A 19127-nucleotide genomic window follows, 5' to 3' on the forward strand; every position below is an offset into this window, starting at 1 on the left:
GTTTCCATAAATCACTACGTGTCCATTTAGAGAAACCACAGCAGACACGCTTTACATACACGTAAAGAGGTGGCGTCCTTTTACGCGTGCATATACGTCGATATATACAATGCCACGTTGGAGTCCATTTACAAATGCTCCGAGCATGCTATGCTGTCCGTCGCCGTTAACCTCCCATTAAACCATCAATCAATTAATTAATTAATTAATATGTCATTAATTAATTATCAAATTTTAATTACCAGATGTCATCTCTCCCTCTTCCGCTTCTTCTAACAACACCCCAAACGCAGAAGGCCAAGATTGGTTGGTTCGGCGATGCCACCACAATATTTTATATCGCATCCTCGCCCGCTCTCGATTGGACGCAGGAACGCGATATTCCCACTCCCCTCATTCGTTCGTCTCCCCCTTCCCTCTAAATACCCCGTCCGACCCTATCGTCCTCCGCTGCTGCTTTCACTTCCTCTCTCCCTCTTTTCTTCTACTCTGCTGCTTCGAGTTTGAAGGACGGCGCGGGAGAGATGGGAGAGTGCGGGGTGCCGCCGTCGCAGCGGGGGCAGCCGGCGACGTTCCGCGACGGCGCCGCGACCGACCGCCGGTTCGTGAAGCACGTCTTTGATAACGTCCACGGAAGCATCACTCTCGATCCGGTATCGTCGCAAGAACTAGGTTTTCGTATGTGATTCCGATGTCGAGTTCTTGACTCTTGATCGTGTTCTGATTCTGGATTGGTTCGGATTTTGAGGGTTTTGTTTGGGGGAATCATTGGGTTTCATCGGTGCCGAACCGCCGTGAACAGTTTCGTTTCTGATTTCTCGCTATACTCCGTCGATAACGTTGTCTCGCTATTCGTCGATGAGATACTATTTTTCGTGCTCCCGTTAAAGAGCGATTCCGTGGCTTGAATCTCCAAACTTGTGGGGATGTGGCAGACTTAGTCTCTGCCAATTTTCTATGGAGAACTCATCCACTTTTACTTCCTAAAATGAAGGCAAGCGGTACATCTGTCGGTCTAATGGAAAATATCTCGAGTTTTGTTGTCATTTAGTTAGGCATTTGGATGCAATATTGTCATCCTCGGAGATTATTCTGCAGACTCGTTCTGAGCCTTGGAATCCGTTGGTTTCGACTCTTCTCTGGATTCCTTGCTTCATTCTCCATTCTACCCCTCTCCTTTCGTCAGCATTCTTCTATACTCTACATCGTATTATTGAGTTCCTTGGAATGGTGGCGATCGTGTTTGGCACATGTTATTGCAACTTTCTCTTGTTGTAGAATATTTGTCACGTGATGACTTGAAAGTTTTACTGGGCAAATCATATTCTACTTGAAGATACTGCTTCACATGTGCAATATTTTGGCAGCACAACTTCTGGTATGGCATAATGTTTCTTGTGAAAGTTCATTTCTGGTGATCTTTATTTCATTGAGAATCTTTGGTGGCTTTAGAATTTCCATGTCTTATTAAAGAAACATATGGAAGAATGTTGTAGGACTCCACATAAGTAGTGGTCTTGTGCTATTGTTGCCGAAACTGATACAGCAACAACAAGCTGTAATGCCCCAACTTTTTGTGTCTGTCAAGTTGTGGACGTTGAATTATAAATATTGGGCTTCGTTCTTTTTTCTTTCTTTTGTGTCTGTCTTCTCCTTTCTTTTCCGTTTTGTTATTCTATAATAGATGTCTCTGTTACTACATATCAATTTCTTACCAACATTTTGCCCTCTTCTGGTTAATTTCAGCTGAGCTTGAAGTTTATGGACACCGAACAGTTTCAGAGGTGAATTTGATTTTTCACAAGAATTTTGCTACGTATACTGGTGTAATTTTCTTTCCTGATTTTGCATTTTATTACAAGATGCAGGTTGCGGGACCTAAAGCAGCTGGGTAGCCCCCTCCTCTCTCTCTCTCTCTCTCTCTCTCACTTTCCGGTTCTTCTCATGAAGCTCTTTTATTTTAGATTTGCGATCTTGTTTATGAATCTTAAACTTATAAAATTTGAAAAGAAAGTTAGTTCCATTGGGAATATTTTTAGAATTGATCACCACATTTTATCTTTATGTTTTGATATGTCCCTAAATTATAATGTCACATGCTTAGAGGGAGTATATATGAACTATATTGGTGGTAAGTTTTGTTATGGCCTCTTATTCTGATTAACTTGTATTGTTAATTTTCTGTGTAACAAGTGTATAACAATAGTAAAGTAAACATTGAATACGTAAGTCATGTGTGTAGTTGATTTTACAGTTATAAACTGAACATACGTTAGGAATTAAAAAAAAAAAAAACCAAGCGTACCACGTGGAATTAATCTACTTGTATTATAAGCTATAATTTGGTGCGAAGCTATCATGTGAAAATATTTTTTTGTGTGACTCATTGTTTGGTTAAAATGTTTGGAGATTGATGAAGATATTATTTATAGAGTAAACATTGGACGATTAAAATGACGAGGGGTGTAAGGAGTCTTGTGTAATCATCGTATATATTTGAGAGTAAAAAAAAACTTTATAAGATAATTATGAGACCAACGATGTTTTATGGATCTGAGTGCTAGTCAGTTAAGAAAAAATATATATAAAAAAGTTTATGTTGTCGAGATGAGAATGTTGAGGTGGAAACGTGGAGTTACAAGGAAAGATAGAAAAAAAAAATATTTTTACTCGTGAATAACTAGTTATCACTTCGATAGAGGATAAGATGAGAGAAAATCGTTTAAGATGTTATGGGTATGTACTAAGGAGACATCCGGATGCGATAGTTAGAATAGTGAAACAATTAATGATAGTGGTACAAGGAAAGATAGAGGAAGACCTAAAAAGATTTTAATAGAAATTATAAACAAAGACTTAAGTATTCTAAGCTTAACTAAACATATGACTTTCTACATATCTCAATGGCATCAAAAGATCCATGTAGCTGACCCTAGATAGTTCGGACTTACAGTTTTATTGTTGTTGTTTGTTGTTATTGTTAAATCATTGTTTGGTAGAGTAATTGCAAAGAATTATAATTTTATATACTGCAGAAATTACTTGCGTTTAGTTCTACCTCACACTGTACTCAGGTGTTTGTTTCTCTGCACAATCCGTAAGATTATCATAGTTTGTTTGTTATGAATGGTGCTTCCTTTGGAAGTATATGGAAAGTTCCAGGAATTTTGATTTATCTGCAACTCCCTTTAAGAATGAACACTAATATATACATATTTCAGGTCTTACATGCATGGTCTATCCAGGAGCTGTACACACTCGATTTGAGCATTCCCTGGGTGTTTATTGGCTTGCTGGGGAGGCAGTTCGTTGTCTTCAAACGTACCAAGTCAGAAGCTGCTTTCAGTTTTATTTGCTTATTATACAAACTTAAGAATTTATATTGCCGGTCCATACTGAATACTCTTGTACTTGCTGCTGCTGTATGTTAGTATTTCTTTGGTACAGTCAGTATGCTATGTACCGGCATTGAATTGGATCAGTAAACACTGCTCAGCATGCTTCCATATTAGAATTCTTGGTTTAAAATATCCTAATTATTTGGGAGCATCTCTTAGGTAATTGTCATGCCTGCAGGGATCAGAGATCGACATCGACTGCTATGATGCCCAGACAGTTAAACTTGCAGGTAACTCTGATTAGTTTTGATCAAGTCTTTTAAATTAATATAATAATTTAAAAATTCATATAATATTTTAATTGGTATATCACCTTTTTTTTATCTGTAGGACTCTTGCATGATATAGGCCATGGACCTTTCAGCCACATGTTTGAGCATGAGTTTTTTCCTCAAGTCCTTCCTGGATCAAAATGGTGATTTTTGTTTCGATAGTATATTGGTTTTTATTTTAAATTTTAGAAGAACAAATTGTGCTTGTTCCATCCAAGCTTTGTGAAAACAAACTTTTGGGATCATGAGTTCCATTTTTGAGTTCTTCCTGAAGAAGAAAGGTGATTTTTATGTTAATAGTATATTGGTTCTCTGTTTAAATTATGGAAGTTATAGTTGACTTGACACTTGTTTCATCCTAAAGGAGATCTTGAGATAGCATCATGAATACTTTCATAGTCTTATGGTATCAACTTCTCTTAACAATTGTAGAAAAATTTAAGATCACATGTGCCTGATTTCTGAACCTTTCATAGATTGTTTATTTTCTGTTTTCTGCCAACTTGTTCCTTTTCCACTTAACTTGAAGAAACTTTTCTATTGTCCTTCATTGTTGCTTCTTCATTGAGTTATTGTTACTCGTGTGATTCAACTTTGGAAAACTAAAGCAATGCTAGTTGATCCTTTTCTCTGCAAAAACAAGTCTAGCTGATTTATTGTGCAGCATGAAGTTCATTTGTTTTTATTTTGAAAAAGAACTAAGTACCACCGAAGCTTTCCTTTACATTCCCTTACATTTCACTTTATTTAGGAATAATTTAATTGCATAGAACGTTATATCTTATGTTCCCTTATTGGTGATACTATATTTATGATTGCTTTTGTCACAGGTCTCATGAGCAGATGTCAGTGCAGTTGGTGGACTACATGGTTGATCAGAACCATATTGACATTGATTCTGATTGCCTTAGAAAAGTTAAAGTAAGAAATATTTTTAGCATCACAACCTTCTATTCTTTTTGGACAGCGTGCACAAACATTTTGTAGCTTAATGATTATGAAACTTTTTTATGTTGGATATATAACTAGTTTCCAAGGTAATTTTGTAGTGCCTGGTCATTTGTTTTTTAGATTACTTCCCCTACAGTTTATGATCTTGGTAATGTCTTGATGCACTTAAATGTCAAATGAGCTGGGTTTTGTTTTTATTTTTTTTATCTCAAGTAAAATGGACTTTTTTGGCCTCACATTTTCAATGATTCTGTAGACAGCTATCAGTAATTGCATATAATGTGATTACAATGGTTCTGTAATATAATTCATATTCATGTTTCAAGAATCACAATTGCAACAATAGAAATAGAACATCCAGTCCCAACTATTGGCTTGGATCATCTTCTGCTATATTGCTTTAGCAGTGGTAGCATCTTCCATTAAATTTCTAGAACTTGTTGGCCTTTCTTTTGCCTTTATGAAATCCTAGTATGAGTTTCTATTAGGATATGTACCTCTTCCGTTACTTTCATAGTGTCATGCACTTGGTATACGTACAATTATAATTGTTAACAGCTTGATTAATGCATCTATCATTGTGATAATTGGCTTGGTAGCATTGTCCAATTACTAACATTAAGTTCATCAAAATATTAGGATATGATAATCGCTAGTTCAAAGTTCGATGTGAAAAAGGTAAGTCTTTTTGCCTTTGGCTCGCTTACATTATCTAGTCATTCAGTTCACGGCTCAAATATTGTTTCTGCCCAGAGTTCAGAAGAGAAGCATTTTCTGTATGACATTGTTGCTAATGGTCGCAATGGAATTGACGTGGACAAGTATGGAAACAATTTTATCAGATTGAGGTTATCTGCAGCAACTATAAATCGGTCTTTTCAAGTCACTAATTGCTGTGGAGGTCAATATCTGCAGGTTTGATTATATTGGCCGTGATTGCAGAGCTTGTGGTCTTGGCTGCAACTTCCAGTTTCAAAGGTAAGCAACATCTGTACTGTATTCATTATTTTCTGCATGCAATTTTTTAATATTTTGGATAGGATATCCTTGTTTTAATCAAGCAAGATGGTTATTCTTACTAATATTTTATACTATTTTATGGGTGAGGGCCTTGATGCATAAAGTTGATCCTCTTTGATGTGGGCATCATAGGCTCGAAATATGAAAATAGCCACTCGTGGAGATAAGTCTGTGTATTCTCATCCCTTTTCGGATCTTTCATTGGTGGATACTTGTGCAGTCGGCTGTTTTCTTTTCTTTCAGAACATCTATCTCTTGTTTTTCACAAATGATGATATGTTAAATGACACGCATGCATGTTTAAGGGTTTCTTCTTTATTTATGCATGTAAATCTATGGTTCTTATATCAAATCATCATTGTATTACCTACTCAATATCATAATTTGTTTCTTTTTTGTAGCTTCTGGAACCCCTTGAGCTGTGTTACAGGTCACTTTGCTCTTGTGGTGATAGAACTATTGCTGATGGAAGCCTTCTTGACTTCTTGCGCCAAGTATCTACATTTGGCCTTTGTCTTGTTAGACTTGATATCAGGCAAGAATCTGATAGGCACACTGATGTTCTTGATGCTATCACAAATCATCTTGGAATTGGGTCGTATCATGAGTGGCCTGAAGTAAAACGTCAGGAATGGTTGTTATATGAACTCAGAGGCAAGCGCCCTCTTTTTGGTCCTGACCTTCCACAAACAGAGGAAATTGCTGATGTTTTGCAGACGTTCCATGTCATAGCAGAACTTCCTTCCGATAGTTTTGGAGCCTACATCATCTCAATGGCTACTGTTCCATCAGATGTGCTTGCAGTGGAGCTCCTGCAACGTGAATGTCATGTGAAGAAACCACTGAGAGTTGTGCCACTATTTGAAAAACTTGCAGATCTTGAGGCAGCGCCTGCTGCTTTAGCTCGATTGTTTTCAATAGACTGGTATATGAACAGGATTGATGGAAAGCAGGAGGTTATGATTGGTTATTCTGATTCTGGGAAGGATGCTGGTCGTCTTTCTGCAGCTTGGCAATTATATAAAGCTCAAGAAGAGCTTGTGCAGGTTGCTAAGCAATATGGCATTAAGTTGACAATGTTTCATGGACGAGGTGGGACTGTCGGAAGAGGAGGTGGTCCTACACATCTTGCTTTACTCTCTCAGCCACCAGAAACAATTAATGGATCACTTCGTGTGACAGTTCAAGGTGAAGTAATTGAGCAATCATTCGGTGAGGAGCATTTATGCTTTAGAACACTTCAACGTTTCACTGCAGCAACTCTCGAGCATGGAATGCACCCTCCGATTTCACCGAAGCCAGAGTGGCGTGCGCTGATGGATGAGATGGCTGTGGTGGCCACAGAAGAGTACAGGGCAATAGTTTTCAAGGAACCACGTTTTGTTGAATACTTCCGACTGGTAAGTAGCCTTCCTGATTTTTTACTTGATTTTTCCATATAGTGTTGTTCATTCTGTACCATTCCTGTGGTTCTGAAATATGATTGGTAATCCTGGAAAGATGTTGTAGACAACTGCTAGAAGTGTTGTCCCAGTTCTCGTTTGACAGTGTTAATTTGGTCATGATATTTATTGCTGCTTTTGCTTGATTAATTAAGGTCACAAGTCGTGGTTTTAGTCATTCTTGTATCTGGTTATTTGGTCTATCATGTAACTAACGTATTATGCATTCCTCATCATGTCTTGAACTAGTAAGTTAGTGCTGCATGATTTCACATGAAAACAGCGAATATTGGCATCAAGATAATAAGTCTTTCTCCTTATAATTTGCAGGCCACACCTGAAACAGAATATGGTAGGATGAACATCGGCAGTCGGCCATCAAAAAGGAAGCCTAGTGGGGGGATAGAATCTCTTCGTGCAATTCCATGGATATTTGCTTGGACTCAGACAAGGTTTCACCTTCCCGTGTGGCTGGGCTTTGGTGCAGCGTTCAAGCATGTCATGGACAAGGATATCAGAAATCTTCAGACACTAAGGGAGATGTACAAGGAGTGGCCCTTCTTCAGAGTCACAATAGATTTGGTTGAGATGGTCTTTGCAAAGGGAGATCCAGGGATAGCTGCCTTATATGACAAATTACTTGTTTCTGATGAGTTATGGCCATTCGGGGAGCGACTGAGAGCCAACTATGAAGAGACAAAACACCTTCTTCTTCAGGTGAACTCTGCTTAATTTTTATGCAGTTCATTCTTGATTTGTTGTATCAACACCATGCAAATTTTTTCTGTCATGAGGCATGACTGTGCGAACTTTTATAGGTTGCTGGTCACAGGGATCTTCTTGAAGGTGATCCTTATCTGAAACAACGTTTACGGCTGCGCCATGCTTACATAACAACTCTAAATGTCTGTCAAGCTTATACATTGAAGCGGATGAGGGATCCCAACTTCCACGAAAATGTGAAGGCCAAGGATATCGAGTCAAATGATTCGGCATCAGATCTCGTGAAGCTGAATCCAACTAGTGAGTACGCGCCGGGCCTGGAAGACACTCTCATCTTGACAATGAAGGGCATTGCTGCTGGCATGAGGAACACCGGTTAGATGTGTCCTTTGCTATCCTTTCCAGTATCATGTGCTTGTGCTGACTTTTTATTGATGTTGAAGAGTCCAACAGTTGGTTTACAAACTGTTTGTAACTTTACGTATCTATTCACTTCGCTTGTCGTCGTGCAAACCGGTCATAGTTTATGGGTTAATTATATATTATCTCCTTAGTTAACTACTTTTAATGTCACGATCGTTACACTTTTAAAAGTTGTATTGACATTATCATAGTTACAAAAGTGAAACATCTAGATCCATTTACTCTAACGATATTAGTTTTAACATTGAAAACTTAAAAATAAAGGGTAAAAAGATAATTTTAACGTTCGATAGCGAACAATGATGTTGTTGGCATAATTGCCTAACCACCTCTGACGATGATAAAGTCCACTCTCACAGTGACGCCACCTGCCTCCACGAGGAGCGCATCATCGATCCCATCATCGCCCCCCGCCCCCCGCCCCCCCCACATCGCTTTGCATCTACATTGATACCGACGCAATTGTTGAGCGACAACTGCATCGACGTTGATACAGATGGTGGTCGCTATTGTGGCGTCTACAGTGAAGATGGTGGCTACCTTGTTTTTGACCCATTGGGTGGATCCCAACCTTGACCTAAAGTTGGGGTCGTCAAAGCTCCTGTCGCTCACCTCGCTGTCGCGTTAGTTCTAACAATATCTCTCGTTGAGCGACCTTTTCGCTCTATATCTACATTAGCATTGACGCAGATGCAGAGCGACACAATTAATGTAGATGTAGAGCAAAAAGATCACTTGGCACGAAGTGATGCTTGAATTGACGCGACAGCGGGGTGAGCAATAGGAGCTTCAATGACCCCAACTTCGGGTTAAGGCTGGGATACGCCCGATGGGTCAGCAACAAGGCAACCACCATCTTCATCGTAAACGTCGCGACGACCACCACCATTTATGTCAATGCAACATAGTTGCCAAGCGGCAACTGCGTTAGCATTGACGCAAATGTAAAGCGGCAAAGAGCGGGCAACGATGAGGTCAGCGGAGCACTCATAGAGGCAAGTGGCATCGCAATGAGAGCAGACCTTAACATTGTCGGAGACAACCTAGCAACTACATTAACGTTGATACCAACAATGTCATTTGCTACCGAACATTAAAATTTTTTTTTATTTTTTATATTTATATTTCTGTTAGTAAAACTGACATCGTCATGATAAATAGGCATAGATATTTTTACTTTTATAATTATAAAAATATTAATATAATTTTTTAAAATATAAGAATCGAAATATTAAAGTTAACTCAATATCTAATTGGTTCTAATTTATGAATGCTTCTATTGTACTTCTTGAGTGTACCCATTTATGGATCTCTGACTTGTGTTGCTTTCGAGGAGTTAGAACAGTTGGGTTGGAAGCAGTTGATAGTGTGTTGTTGCACTCGAATCTCATAGTCAAAGATCGACACCACTCGTCCACGTGACGCTCCGATACATAAAGCAAAAGATTCGTGCTCATCGCCCCACGTAGTCCTTCGATGCGACGACCCACCTACTTCCCGGATCCCCTATCCAACATCCCTTAATCGCCGGCCACACGTGGCGCCGTTTCAGCGGTACATCGCCGTTGCCCGCCGGAGGTGCGCCATAAGATCCGGTAAGGCGGCGTCGGAGCCTTTTCTTCCGACCAGCGAACGCCTCGCCATGCCGTCTAATTACGCGGCGCGGTTCGATCGCTGGGTTCTGGTGCTTCATGTCGTGCTTCTCACACTTGTATGTTGGACTGAGTACCTGCACGTACGTAGATCTTCCAAGCAGCCATGGAGGAGTAAAACAAGCTCAAGCGAGCGAGATCAGCGTGCGTGGCAGCTTCTGATGATTTTTTCTTGATTCTTTGATAAGGTTGGAATCGTGACTCGGTGAGGTATCTCCTTTTTTTGAACTTTAAAGCTTTCCTTCCTTTTCCTTCGCTTTATGGTCTTGTCTGCCCCTCAACCAGCTCTATACATACCAGCAGTGTAGAGGCTACTGTGCACGCAGATCCACTCGACTGTTCCAAATCGTACCCTTCCAAGTTCTAAAGATGACGGTGAGCTTCCATGACTTGCGTCTCATTTCTTCTGCTTTCGATGACTTTGGCTTTGCTTGATGAACAGATCGTCGAGATGTGTGTACACATGGACTGCTCGGGGTGCGAGAACAAGATACGAAAAGCCCTCTCCAAGCTACAAGGTAGGAGAACTGGCGCTAACCATTCTTAACGCATCGAGTTCATGGCTCGTGTGAGATGGTCATGTTGCAAGCTTGATGTGTTGCAGGGGTGGACAGCGTAGACATAGACATGGTGAGGCAGAAGGTGACGGTGACCGGGTGGGTGGACCAGAAGAAGGTCCTGAAGGCGGTGAGGAAGACGGGGCGAAGGGCGGTGCTGTGGCCGTATCCTCTGGACGCGGAGCACAACGTCTACACGCAGGGATGCTACCATCTGCAGCACCCGACGCCGGCTCACCGTCTGCTCTTCGACGCCGAACCACACTCTTACAACTACTACAAGCACGGGTACGACGACTCCACCTTGCATGGCTACTACCAGCAACCAGCGCACACCCATATCATCGAGGAGGAAGCCCGCGTTCGCTTCAGCGACGACAACCCTAATGCTTGCTCGATCATGTAGCTCATGCATGTGTCACACAGGACAGAGTAAGAGAGGAATTAGTTAAGATGGTACGAGCATAGGAGATTAAATAATTAATATTAATAGCACTGAAGAATATTACTAGAAAGTATAGATTGCTTTGTTGAGAGCTATCTTCTTGTGGTTGTTCTCCGAATGTCAATTGTATACGTATATTATGTGCTTTGGAGAGTAGCACTGTTCATGTATCTTTATTTCATGGATCACTACTTGTACAACAAACAAACAAGTGGCTGTTATCGCTATTATGGTAACTTGAGACGGCGGTGAGGATATCACAATCCAATCGTGACATTAGAACCGGACTTCCCGGGAACCAATCATGGCCCACGGGATCCGACCGAGCCGGTTCGTTGAACCAGCCCGCAATAGCAAGGACTCAGTTCCGTATCCTCCTCCTTCCATGTGTGTCTCGCACCACCAAAAAGAGACAGAACCTTCCCGGTACCTTCCTCCACCAGGGGAAGAGGCATCCGAAATCTTCTCACCAGCTATAAAGCAAACCGTGGCGCCTCCTCTTCTCCCTCACCCAACCACCGTCGTGACCTTTCGCCATGGATCTTGAGAACGAGATGCCATCGTCGCCACGGAATTGGAGGCTCAACATGACTGGGTTTTCCCTGCCCGAGTTGCCCGATAATCCACCCTTGGTTTCCCGGTTTCTCGGACGGGGCCAAGGTAGGCTCTCACTCACTCTTTCCTTGTTTCCTGTATGATAGTCCCTGTGTTGCATGTTTGATGATGGCACAAACACCTACATACGTGCGTATGCAGTATACGGGAAGAATCAGTAAAGTCTTGCCGCCGATTATAGAATGTGTTGCTTAGGGCATGGAAACTCCTTTTGTTTGTAGCTTTTGAGTTTTCTTGTTGTGGTTTGTGTTCTATGAAGGCGCCCCCCTCTTTCTTTTTCTTTTCCCTCTTCTTTGACGTTGACGACAGTTCTATCTGTTGTTGTTATTCTGTCAAAAAAATCATCTTTTTATTCATTTAAGTATGACAATTACAAAAGGGAAAAGGGAGAGAATCCATGCGATTTAACTTGGAGCAGTTTCAAGAAAATGACCAATATAATACGCAGGATTTGTGGAGAGTTTTGTGAGCAATAACACCAAGACACCACCTAGGATCATTGTTCATTTTCAATTCTTTGATGGCTTACTAGCTTCAATCGGTCGAAGGAATGCTTGGGAAAGCATGAAAGCTCATTGCTGACAACAGTGTTAATGTCAATGTTGTGTGGATACTAATTTGAAGCTTTTTGAGTTGTTCCAGTTTTCGTTAGTATCTATAATCTGAGGGTTTCTTTTAATATTTCTAGGTAAACAGAGCAAAATCACAAAGTACTATGAGCGGCAAGGCAAGCTCCTCGAAGGGTTTAATGAGATGGAAAGCATAACAGAGTCAGGTTGTCTTGCAGGAGCTCCTACAGAGGTTTGTGTATATCTTCAGATTTATCTCTTACTTGTTCTTGTAAAGATCATATCCAAATCATGAGACATGATTTATGGAAAGCATAACAGGTTGTCTTGCACGAGCTCCTACAGAGGTTTGTGTGCATCTTCAGATTTATCTTTTACTTGTTCTTGTAAGGATCATATCCAAATCATGAAACATGATTTATGGTTAGCATTCATGGATACATACACTAGTGGATTCATCTGAAATCTAACCCCAACTACAATACATACTTGAAGTTGAAACCCACCTTGGATATGTTTTTTTCTTTCAATTTGGAGGAAAAAGTTACCAGGAAATTCTTGGATAAGAAATTTACTTTTCACATTATATTATTGTATAGGATGAGATGAAGAAACTGGCAAAGAGTGAAAGATTTGCAATCAACATCTCAAACATAGTTAACTTGCTGCTTTTTACATCAAAAGTGCTAGCCTCCATGGAGAGCAGGTCCATGGCAGTGATAGCTTCTACCCTGGACTCTCTTTTGGATCTTCTATCAGGATTTATTCTTTGGTTTACATCATATGCTATGAAGAAACCTAATCAGTATCGCTATCCCATTGGCAAGAACAGAATGCAGCCTGTGGTAAGTCAATACTATAACCAATCATGTTGCATTTACTTTTTTTGTTGTCTCAAAAGCGTATATATATTTCTACCGTGATGTGAAATAATATTCATGTGCTGATCTAAACATTTCATGCCTTTGATGGAAACTCCTCTGTGTGCTTCCATATGTTGGCACTGTCTTCTGTATCTGAACTCAATAGTATATTCTCTATATCATTTTTTTCATGCATCCAGTACTTGCTTTAGATTTTGCTGTAGCGAAGAAATATATGCACTGCATTTGTCTCAGCCACTCATGTAAATCATGGATTAAAAACCTCAATAGTAATGATTCTCTAAAAATCTCAACTTGCAACAGAAGAAAGTTAAAGCTATGAGCAAGAGCAAACTCTACTGGAAAGTAATTGTAGTGATTCTACCACTGATCTTTGTGAATAGAGTGTCCAACATCTGAAGCGATGTATAGTTAAATGGATTAATACTTAGTAAGAAAAGAATCTGTGCTTAAAAATCTTCAACTAATGTTTGGTATGCACTTGTTTTTTGCAGGGCATAATTGTGTTTGCCTCTGTGATGGGTACTCTTGGTCTTCAAGTGTTATTGGAGTCTGGCCGTCAGCTAATCAGTAAAGTATGTACATATACACGTACATCTTTGCCTTTTCTACGTATTCTGTGACAATTATAAACATATTCTCATCCAGCTTTAGGATGCTCAATGTTGAACGCCCTGTTACGTTCTTTTTTCTACCATCATTGCAGGAGCACCCTACGTTTGATCGGCAAAAGATGATATGGATGGTGGGCAGCATGGCCTCGGTCACCATTGTAAAGTTCATCCTCATGCTGTATTGTCGTAGCTTCAACAACCAGATTGTGAGAGCTTACGCACAAGATCATTTCTTTGATGTCATGACCAACTCCATCGGTTTAGCGTCCTCTCTGCTCGCCGTTAAATTCTACTGGTGGATGGATCCCGTCGGTGCCATACTGGTGAGTTAACCCGCAAACACCTCGTACCGGTGTGAACTTTTATGTCAACTGATCACCGTGATGCAGATTGCTCTGTACACCATCGGCACCTGGGCGAAAACGGTGGTGGAGAACGTGGGATCCCTAATTGGGAAGACAGCACCGTCGGAGTACTTGACCAAGCTGACCTACCTCATCTGGAACCATGACGAGCACATCAGGCACATAGACACGGTGAGAGCGTACACATTCGGGTCTCACTACTTTGTGGAAGTGGACATAGTGTTGCCGGCGAATATGCCGCTGAGCCAAGCACATGACATTGGGGAGACACTACAAGAGAAGCTGGAGCAGCTCCCCGAGGTAGAGAGAGCATTCGTGCATGTGGATTTTGAATTCACTCACAGGCCCGAGCATAAGACGAAGGTGTGAGGTGCAATATATATATATATATATATATATATAATTGAGTAGAAAAGAATTATCATTGAATATAGTTAGAGGGCACATCATGACATATGTACATATGGAGTTAGAGAGCACTAAATCATGTTGGTAGTCTTCTCCTACTTGAGCAAGAGTATAACATAAATATTGTAACAGCTTCTAGAATAGCTTATAAGATCCGATTATACTTGGGTGTCATGTGTATAATAATTGCGTTAGCATTTTGAGCTAACAATTTATGCTCATTGAAGTTACCAATTGTCCTATTAGATAGATAGGGATTGATACATGGATAAATCTGGTAACACATTTTCTTATGTATCTGATACATCGATTTTATCATTATCTTATAAATGATGCTAAAGATGTTAGGAGTACAATATAAATATTGTACCACCTCCTAGAATGACCTATAAAATCCAATTTAGCTAGGGTATCATAAGTATATTACTAGGGTAAGTATTTTGAGCCAATAAATCAAAATTAATACTGGACATTATTTTATAGATCTAATATCATCATCTCAAACATATTCATCTATCATAACACTGTAGTTTAGTCCTATATTGAAAATTGGATAAGGCTAAGATTGACATATATGATTTTGATAAATATATTATATCAAATATATTATATTTTGACATATTTACATGTGGAGTGGAGTTGGAGTCAGGTCATTCCGTATCGTATCATTCACATATAGTCCTTTCTTACTTAAACGTTAAAATTGCTTAAGGCTTTTGATCTTAAGATAAGAATCTTTTATTTTTGAGAAATAAAATTATTTAAGACTCATTGATTTTAAGATCAGAATTTTTAAACTTTTTGATATTAACATAAGAGTACAATATAAATATTATAATATATTTTATAATAACCTATAAAATCTAATTGTACTATAGTACCATCAGTATATTACTAGCTTAAACATTTTAAGCTAATAATTAAAATTTAATAAAGTTATTAGTTATCTTATTTGACTAAGATCCGACCCTTGTAAGTTAAAACTCATAAATATATATTTATATGATGTATTACAAAATGTCTAATCAAGATTTTAAAATTAACATTAGTCATTGTATTGTAATGGTAACATTTCACAGTTCAATGTATGCCTCCACTGTATATATTTCATACAACTGTTCATGGAAACTTACAGCACCCAATCTTACGTGTACGTATCCTCAAGAAAGAAAACTCTTAGCGTCCTCTTCGCTAAATGTGGGCGCCCACTTGAACTGTTCATGACCGCGACAGCAGTGGCCGTGGACTGGACCCCTCCACCCCTCCCCGTGGTCGGCCCATTGTGCAAAGTGGGGCGGCTCCAATTCGCCGTCTAAGGATCCCACCACCTCCTTTCGCACCTTACCTTTCCCCACGGAAGAGCCAAGAGAGAGAGAGAGAGAGAGTTCCGTTTCCGTTTCCTTTTCCTCTGCACGATTGGTCACGCGTTGATGGTGATGCTTCTCGGAATCGAAGGAATTGGAGTTTTAGATCCTGTAACTTTTACGTTACGTTTTGTTTCCGACAGTCAACTGAATCGAGTCAACGTCTATTGCTCTCCTCAGCCACCCTCGATTCTGCGCCCACCACCCAGCTGTCTGAGCGATGTCCAGCGTAATGGGCACAATCACCGAGTCCACCGACGAGCTAGTTGCTGATTGGGCTCCCGTTGAAGACCGGAGAGCCGCTGCTCACGCCACTTCTCTCGGTGTGCGTGTGTGGTTTTTGAGTTGTCAGTCACAAGGAGGAGAGAGGGGAAGAGAGAAGAAACTGTAGCTTGTCCTAACATCAGCCTCTCCCCATATTATTTAAGGAGGCAGAGGAGGATATGGGAAAGCCCCTCGTTGTGCAGTCGCCGCTGCTCTTTCTGTTGCCCTCGGCAGAAGATGACCCCCTTCTTCTGCTGCCCTTGCAATACCCTCGTCTCACCCCAAATGCCTTCTTTCTATCAGGTACCGTCACGTCCCCGTCCCTCTTTTCTAGTTGCTTTGTTCCCTTCTCATGGTAGGATATTTGGCTCTTTGTCCTGATTTTTCGTTCTCGAAGGCACCACCGCTGAGAGTTTCTTTGAGAACAGAGCAGATATCTGCTGTTGCAAGAATGAACAGTGAATTCCTCGGTGCTGTGGATCTGCGCAGCAAGCATCAGGTTCACTGGGGTTTCGTTGGGGCGTCCAGAATCCAATACATGCCCAAGGTTTCGAGAATCGTTCATCATAGAAGAGCGTTTCGGCCATCTGCTTGTTGTAATTACCTCAACCTTCTGACCTGTTAATTCTTGATGCTACTTGTGCTTATCAATCGATATAGATCTGCTTAAACTTTTAGCACAGAAGGAGGTGCATTAATGGACTATTATTTACACTGAATTTGGTACATTAATGAACTTCTGCGAATTTCTTGATGATTGGAGTCGCTATGAAAATGACCTTGCAGTGTGCGACGTCCGCATTAGTCTTAAGAAATGTCACATCGCTCATTCTTTCTCATTTGCTTGATAATCCAATCAAACTAAAACATCAATCCATGCATTACTGAAGTCAAGATGAATGCTAAATAACTCGTGATGGTAGATATCATGTTATTCATGACTGTTGAACAGTTCATCTGTGCAGATGATGGCAGCATATTCTTTTGACATTTCTCCAGTCTTACTTGTTGCTCATTAAAATATTGCTTATCATGCACGATTTAAATCTTTCACTGATTTATTGTAAATCTTCTACATTTTGTTGCAAAACCCCTCTCTGATTCCTTCATGTTTCTTTACTATGGCTAACCCTTTCTGTGTAAAACCTTTTCCTTTTTGCTAGCATTTATGATTACATCATGTTTTTCCTACTAGTCCTTCTTTACTCCGATCTAATGTCCACAATATAATGATTCACATCTCTGTGTGGTTATGCAAGTAAGGTTTATAATTCATGTCCAAGTTGGGTTTCCTACATGCCATAGATTGTGCATGCTAAATATTAAGTCAAATTCCTTTGACAGGGCTTACAAGTTCACAGATTGCGAACGATGCATTCACTTGGGCCACAGTTTCTGTTCTTCCTTTCTACACTCTGATGGTTCTGGCTCCTAATGCCGCATTGGTAGGTAAAATTTTGCAGAATTTGTTGTGAAAATGACTTAAATTTAGTTAATATGTGAGCATGTTCGTTTGCCCATGTTCAAGCGTAACATCACTCGGTACCTATATACCTTTACTATGTGAAAATACAGACTAGAAGAACCATGGAGAGCAATTTGCCATATGTTGCCCTCGGAGTTGTATATGCTTATCTTCTGTATTTGTCATGGACTCCTGACACATTCAGCACGATGTTTGCCAGTAAATACTGGCTGCCTGAGGTATGTGCTCGGCGTAAAGTAAGCTATGAGATTTAGTATCTTCGGTGCTGTGTGGTCTAATGCATTTTATGTTGATGTCGTCAGTTATCTGGAATAGCAAAAATGTTCTCCAATGAAATGACCATGGCTTCAGCATGGATTCACTTGCTGGCTGTTGACCTCTTTGCAGCAAGGTTCTACTTCAGATCTCTGTATTCTCCCTTTGCATTAAAATCATCCGGTGAAGCATAGTGACAATTTCCTTACTGAATATTAGCCGAATGATACTCCAAAAAGTTCATATTTTCCAAAATAAGCCAGAATTAAACAGGAATTATTTGGTTACTTAGGAACCGTATATATCGTTCCTGAATAATTGTGTATTATCTTAAGATTCTGCTACAAGCTATTTATGTAACTTTTCATTTGCAGATTGACTATGATTTAAATATCATGTTTGTATGGTTTGTTTCTGAATCATCCATCATATATCATATTGAAAAATGGATCATAATGACAAATCTAATTATCATTCTTTTGATATTTCCGTTCATTCTGTCTCTTCATGACTAGTTTCATGGAAAGGAACATATCGAATAAATGAAAGTCCCGGTCTTCTATAAGTTGCTTTTATTTTCTGTTTGAGTTAATCTCTTTTTTTTCAGGGGTCAAATTTGACAAATAGTTTCTGAATACTGAATTCCATCTATTTTTTCTTGTCAACTTCATCCTCGATGACAAATGTGTGACTCTGCTATTGTGAGTTGAACAATGCATGATATAATAATTCTTCTCTCTGCTATTGTTTTATACAGGCAGGTATTCCATGATGGTCTAAAGAACAATGTTGAGACTCGGCATTCAGTCTCCTTGTGCCTGCTTTTCTGCCCAGTCGGGATTTTCTCTCATTTCATCACCAGGTCATTGACCAAGAGGGCTAATCGGCCGCACTGATATTTGAACTTGCACGAGTGCGGGTTTGTTCTCCAATCTATTCTGCTCATGAAAAAGTTAAAAAGAAAACAACTTTCGTTCACACTGTTTTGGATTAAAAATAATGCAATCAGATGTAATGCTTGATTCTCTTCTATATATATGGTTGGTTTCATATGTAGAACATATTGTTGAACAGCAAGGTTTCATGATGAAATGTTGTTATAATGAACATGCTTGTGCCGGTGCTTGACAATGTGGACTGCTTCTTATTAGCCTAACTGCTGATATTATAATCATAGATGATTTTTCTTCTTCAACATAAATGAAATTATCATAAATAATATATTATTTTTATTTAAATTATTAATTTTTTTGTTTGTGTAGTATAGTTAAGGAAATGATTAAAATTGATTTTCTTAATCACATGAACAAATTAAGGACTTTATCAATAAATTAAATTATTATTTGATTTATTTCCTAATGAGTGATTTGATTTTTAAAAAGTAAATAATTTAAATTTTATTTTTGTATGTGAATCATAA

The 19127-nt window shown here is 39.5% G+C and overlaps 5 protein-coding genes across 9 annotated transcripts; all 5 read left to right on the plus strand.

Annotated features, from left to right (window-relative positions):
* The first annotated feature begins 287 nt into the window (after positions 1-287).
* On the plus strand, positions 288-5673 carry LOC135651232 (uncharacterized). 2 transcript variants are annotated; one of them, XM_065171159.1, is made up of 10 exons: positions 288-653; positions 1747-1784; positions 1869-1891; positions 3222-3328; positions 3577-3628; positions 3729-3813; positions 4501-4591; positions 5261-5299; positions 5375-5442; positions 5537-5673. In XM_065171159.1, the coding sequence occupies exons 1-10, from the start codon at positions 525-527 to the stop codon at positions 5601-5603; spliced, it is 699 nt and encodes a 232-aa protein (XP_065027231.1). In that variant the 5' UTR covers positions 288-524; the 3' UTR covers positions 5604-5673. The 2 variants fall into 2 exon arrangements, with proteins under 2 accessions (XP_065027231.1, XP_065027232.1); XM_065171160.1 differs by lacking the exon at positions 288-653 and adding an exon at positions 675-1378.
* A 600-nt stretch (positions 5674-6273) lies between these two features.
* LOC135651231 (phosphoenolpyruvate carboxylase, housekeeping isozyme-like) lies at positions 6274-8367 on the plus strand. Its single transcript, XM_065171158.1, has 3 exons — positions 6274-7041; positions 7414-7800; positions 7902-8367. Exons 1-3 carry the CDS (start codon positions 6415-6417, stop codon positions 8184-8186), a joined length of 1299 nt encoding a protein of 432 aa, XP_065027230.1. The 5' UTR covers positions 6274-6414; the 3' UTR covers positions 8187-8367.
* Positions 8368-9605: 1238 nt separating this feature from the next.
* Positions 9606-11064, plus strand: LOC135650655 (heavy metal-associated isoprenylated plant protein 28-like). 2 transcript variants are annotated; one of them, XM_065170151.1, is made up of 4 exons: positions 9606-10091; positions 10182-10256; positions 10324-10399; positions 10486-11064. In XM_065170151.1, the coding sequence occupies exons 2-4, from the start codon at positions 10251-10253 to the stop codon at positions 10842-10844; spliced, it is 441 nt and encodes a 146-aa protein (XP_065026223.1). In that variant the 5' UTR covers positions 9606-10091; positions 10182-10250; the 3' UTR covers positions 10845-11064. The 2 variants fall into 2 exon arrangements, with proteins under 2 accessions (XP_065026223.1, XP_065026222.1); XM_065170150.1 differs by lacking the exons at positions 9606-10091; positions 10182-10256 and having other exon boundaries at positions 10263-10399.
* A 220-nt stretch (positions 11065-11284) lies between these two features.
* Positions 11285-14512, plus strand: LOC135650654 (metal tolerance protein 7-like). 2 transcript variants are annotated; one of them, XM_065170148.1, is made up of 6 exons: positions 11285-11543; positions 12187-12299; positions 12667-12912; positions 13446-13526; positions 13658-13888; positions 13955-14512. In XM_065170148.1, the coding sequence occupies exons 1-6, from the start codon at positions 11420-11422 to the stop codon at positions 14297-14299; spliced, it is 1140 nt and encodes a 379-aa protein (XP_065026220.1). In that variant the 5' UTR covers positions 11285-11419; the 3' UTR covers positions 14300-14512. The 2 variants fall into 2 exon arrangements, with proteins under 2 accessions (XP_065026220.1, XP_065026221.1); XM_065170149.1 differs by lacking the exon at positions 11285-11543 and having other exon boundaries at positions 12281-12414.
* Positions 14513-16011: 1499 nt separating this feature from the next.
* Positions 16012-18814, plus strand: LOC135651088 (protein ABA DEFICIENT 4, chloroplastic-like). Of its 2 annotated transcripts, none has more exons than XM_065170878.1 (6): positions 16012-16269; positions 16395-16562; positions 17311-17411; positions 17542-17670; positions 17755-17843; positions 18465-18814. In XM_065170878.1, exons 1-6 carry the CDS (start codon positions 16146-16148, stop codon positions 18601-18603), a joined length of 750 nt encoding a protein of 249 aa, XP_065026950.1. In that variant the 5' UTR covers positions 16012-16145; the 3' UTR covers positions 18604-18814. The 2 variants fall into 2 exon arrangements, with proteins under 2 accessions (XP_065026950.1, XP_065026951.1); XM_065170879.1 differs by having other exon boundaries at positions 16066-16269; positions 16364-16562.
* Positions 18815-19127: the final 313 nt, after the last annotated feature.

The sequence above is a fragment of the Musa acuminata genome, chromosome BXJ3-10 (genome assembly GCF_036884655.1).
Source record: "Musa acuminata AAA Group cultivar baxijiao chromosome BXJ3-10, Cavendish_Baxijiao_AAA, whole genome shotgun sequence".
Classification (NCBI taxonomy): domain Eukaryota; kingdom Viridiplantae; phylum Streptophyta; class Magnoliopsida; order Zingiberales; family Musaceae; genus Musa; species Musa acuminata.